We start from the raw sequence: 2,746 nt of genomic DNA, 5'->3' as shown, positions 1-2,746 counted from the left end.
TTCAAAATAAATAACCCGTCCAGGACGGGTGCAAAGCCGTGAAACATATCTTTCAAATATAAAGAACAACCATTATTCTTAATATTCGACTCATAACCTTGTCTCATTAAACATGAGGCAGAAATAATGTTTCGACTAAGCACTGGAACATAATAACAATTATTCAGCTCCATTAAGAATCCTGAAGGTAAATGAAGTTGCATCGTGCCGACTTCCAACGCAGCGACTCTCGCTTTGTTGCCGACTCGAATATCAACCTCGCCTCTTGCCACGCTCCTAGTTCTTACCAGCCCCTGCAACGAGTTGCAGATGTGAATTACTGATCCGGTATCATATACCCATGAACTGTTAGGTGCATCAGCAAGATAAATGTCTATAACATTACAAACAAGCGTACCTGAGTTAGAAGTCCCACTTCCACTCTTGGCTTTGTCAGCCAAAAACTTGCTGCAGTTCCTCTTCCAGTGCCCATCCGTCTTGCAATAGAAGCAAGTGGATCCAGCTGCAGGAGATGGCTTAGTCCCTGAGGCAGCGCTCGGGACAGAGTCCTGAGTTTTGCCTCCTGACTTAGCCTTCTTCTTCTTAGTCCAAGAACCCTTCTTGAACTTAGCCTTATTCTGCACCATCAACACTTGACTGGTGCCTTTCTTGAGGTCAGCCTCTGCTGTCTTGAGCATCCCATGTAGTTCAGTGAGCTTCTTATCCATACCATGCATGTGATAGTTCGAGATGAACGGAGCATATGCACTAGGAAGAGAGTTCAGAACTATATCTGTAGCGAACTCATCGCTTATGGGAAAACCCAGCCTATCCAAAGACTGCACGTAACCAGTCATCTTGATCACGTGCGGACTCAGTGGATCGCCGTCTTTGAGCTTACAGCCAAGCAAAGCTTGAGAGACTTGATACCTCTCGGTCTTTGCCTGAGCCTGGAACATACTTTTGAGGCTTTCGATCATATCGTAGGCCTCAACATTCTCGAACTGCTGCTGCAAGTCCGGTTCCATGTGTGCAAGCATAAGACAGCTAATTTCCGTAGACTCATCTCTAGCCTTACGGTGGGCATTCATGACAGCGACTGTCGCATCTTCATCAGGCTCATCTGGGAGTGGAGTGTCTAGAACATGGTCCTTCTTTTCTTGCTTGAGGACTATCCTCAGATTACGATACCAGTTGGTGAAATTAGTTCCATTAAGTTTATCTTTCTCTAGGATCGACCTCAACGCAAAAGTGGACAAATGAGGAAGGTTGCTAGGTGCCATTGATCTACAACAGAAAATATGCAAAACACTTAAGACATGTATTCATAAAAGAGCAGGAATATTAAACGCTTTAATACTTATGCTCCCACTAGAACCAACATCTCTCCGATGGTTACTAAGTGATTCAGGATCCTAAATAAGCAAAACGACTAGTGAGCTTTAGCATCACCGCTAGCCGCCAAGTGATCTGGGTAGGCAACACCTTGCCAATCGCATCTCATACGACTCCTGTTAGTCGGGTGGCATCACATGCCTCGGCTCCCGACCTACCGAGCCCCGAGCCCCACAACCGTTGTGATGGACTCGTCTAGCTTACCAAGTGCTTCCGTTGTAAGAGTCCGACTCAAACCCACCTAGTTGGAAAGAATTGGTAGCACCTCAATTTCATGAGCCCACTACCAAGAATGTCCAACTTGTGATGGTGCAGCACTTGGCGGGGCGACCGACTAGACCTTCTTTGAGAGATTTAAACTACCAACTATCTGATAGAGGTAAAACTGAGACATAACAATAACACAAATAAAGCAATTATAATGTGAAATGGTATGGCTCTCTTCATGGTGATCTCCATCTCCACAAAGCTTGTAAGTAGACTCGTGCCAATTCTTGTCACGTGCCGCCTTACTCCATGTCGCCGACTTGTACATCGGATTGCATGTCCTCCAGGTTCTCCAAGTAGCTACACTAGCTAGTGAACGGAAATTACATGGAAAATTCGACACGCAGGTCGTTATACAATAAATGACAGCACCTAGGCTCCAACCGGCTGACAAAAAACGTGACACGCAGATCACGTATGGATTACACACATCACATGCACATAAGCCATACCATTCACAACATCCTGCAAAACAAGTTATGCATAGAAACGATATCTATCGGCGTTGTGAATCTCGCAACGACATCTAAGGCGCTACGACAGGGCGAAGCCGGCGGTCCCGCTTCATGGATTCCGGTCATGGATTTCTTCATCGGATAAAACAATTTTACCCAGATCCGATCTGTGTTCCGATTCGACCAAACTCTTTGATCTTCGATCACCGCAACTGGATTTACGTGTCACAGTATACCCCGATGGCGGAAACCGACCGGTAGGGGTATGTCGTTCCACGACCTTAGCAGTATGATCACGGACAACAGATCATCCATATCCCCGAGTATGATTGATCCAATCAACCTTGTACAAAACCGATCTATCTCATAGACCGACCACCAAAACAGCAACTAGATCCAATCTAATGCCTACTGCATATCACATATGCGCGATCAAGGGCCTAATACCAGAAGCTACCGCTCTGATACCACTGAAGGGGCGCGTAGAGATAAACAAAAAAAATTCCTACGCGAACTCCCAAGATCTAGCCGAGGTAGAAGGCCACGAGGATTACCACTAGACGCGCAGTTGCGGATTATTGATGCGGCGCCTTGATGCAGTGCAGTCCCTCGATCCGATCCAGCCGATCCAATCCCGCGATCGTCGAAGT

General features: G+C 46.3%; 1 protein-coding gene across 1 annotated transcript; it reads right to left on the bottom strand.

The window, feature by feature from the left end:
* LOC104583723 lies at nt 1–1,432 on the bottom strand. Its single transcript, XM_010236899.3, has 2 exons — nt 398–1,432; nt 1–293 (listed from the first exon to the last, which is right to left on the bottom strand). The coding sequence occupies exons 1-2, from the start codon at nt 1,260–1,262 to the stop codon at nt 277–279; spliced, it is 882 nt and encodes a 293-aa protein (XP_010235201.2). The 5' UTR covers nt 1,263–1,432; the 3' UTR covers nt 1–276.
* Between the last annotated feature and the right edge of the window lie 1,314 nt (nt 1,433–2,746).

This window comes from Brachypodium distachyon, chromosome 3 (assembly GCF_000005505.3).
Source record: "Brachypodium distachyon strain Bd21 chromosome 3, Brachypodium_distachyon_v3.0, whole genome shotgun sequence".
NCBI classification, from domain to species: Eukaryota; Viridiplantae; Streptophyta; class Magnoliopsida; order Poales; family Poaceae; genus Brachypodium; species Brachypodium distachyon.
This window is presented reverse-complemented; position numbering and strand designations above follow the sequence as displayed.

What these genes read in the sequence shown, in the direction of transcription:
- LOC104583723 (XM_010236899.3), bottom strand. Translation starts at nt 1,262, where the DNA reads ATGGCACCTAGCAACCTTCCTCATTTGTCCACTTTTGCGTTGAGGTCG.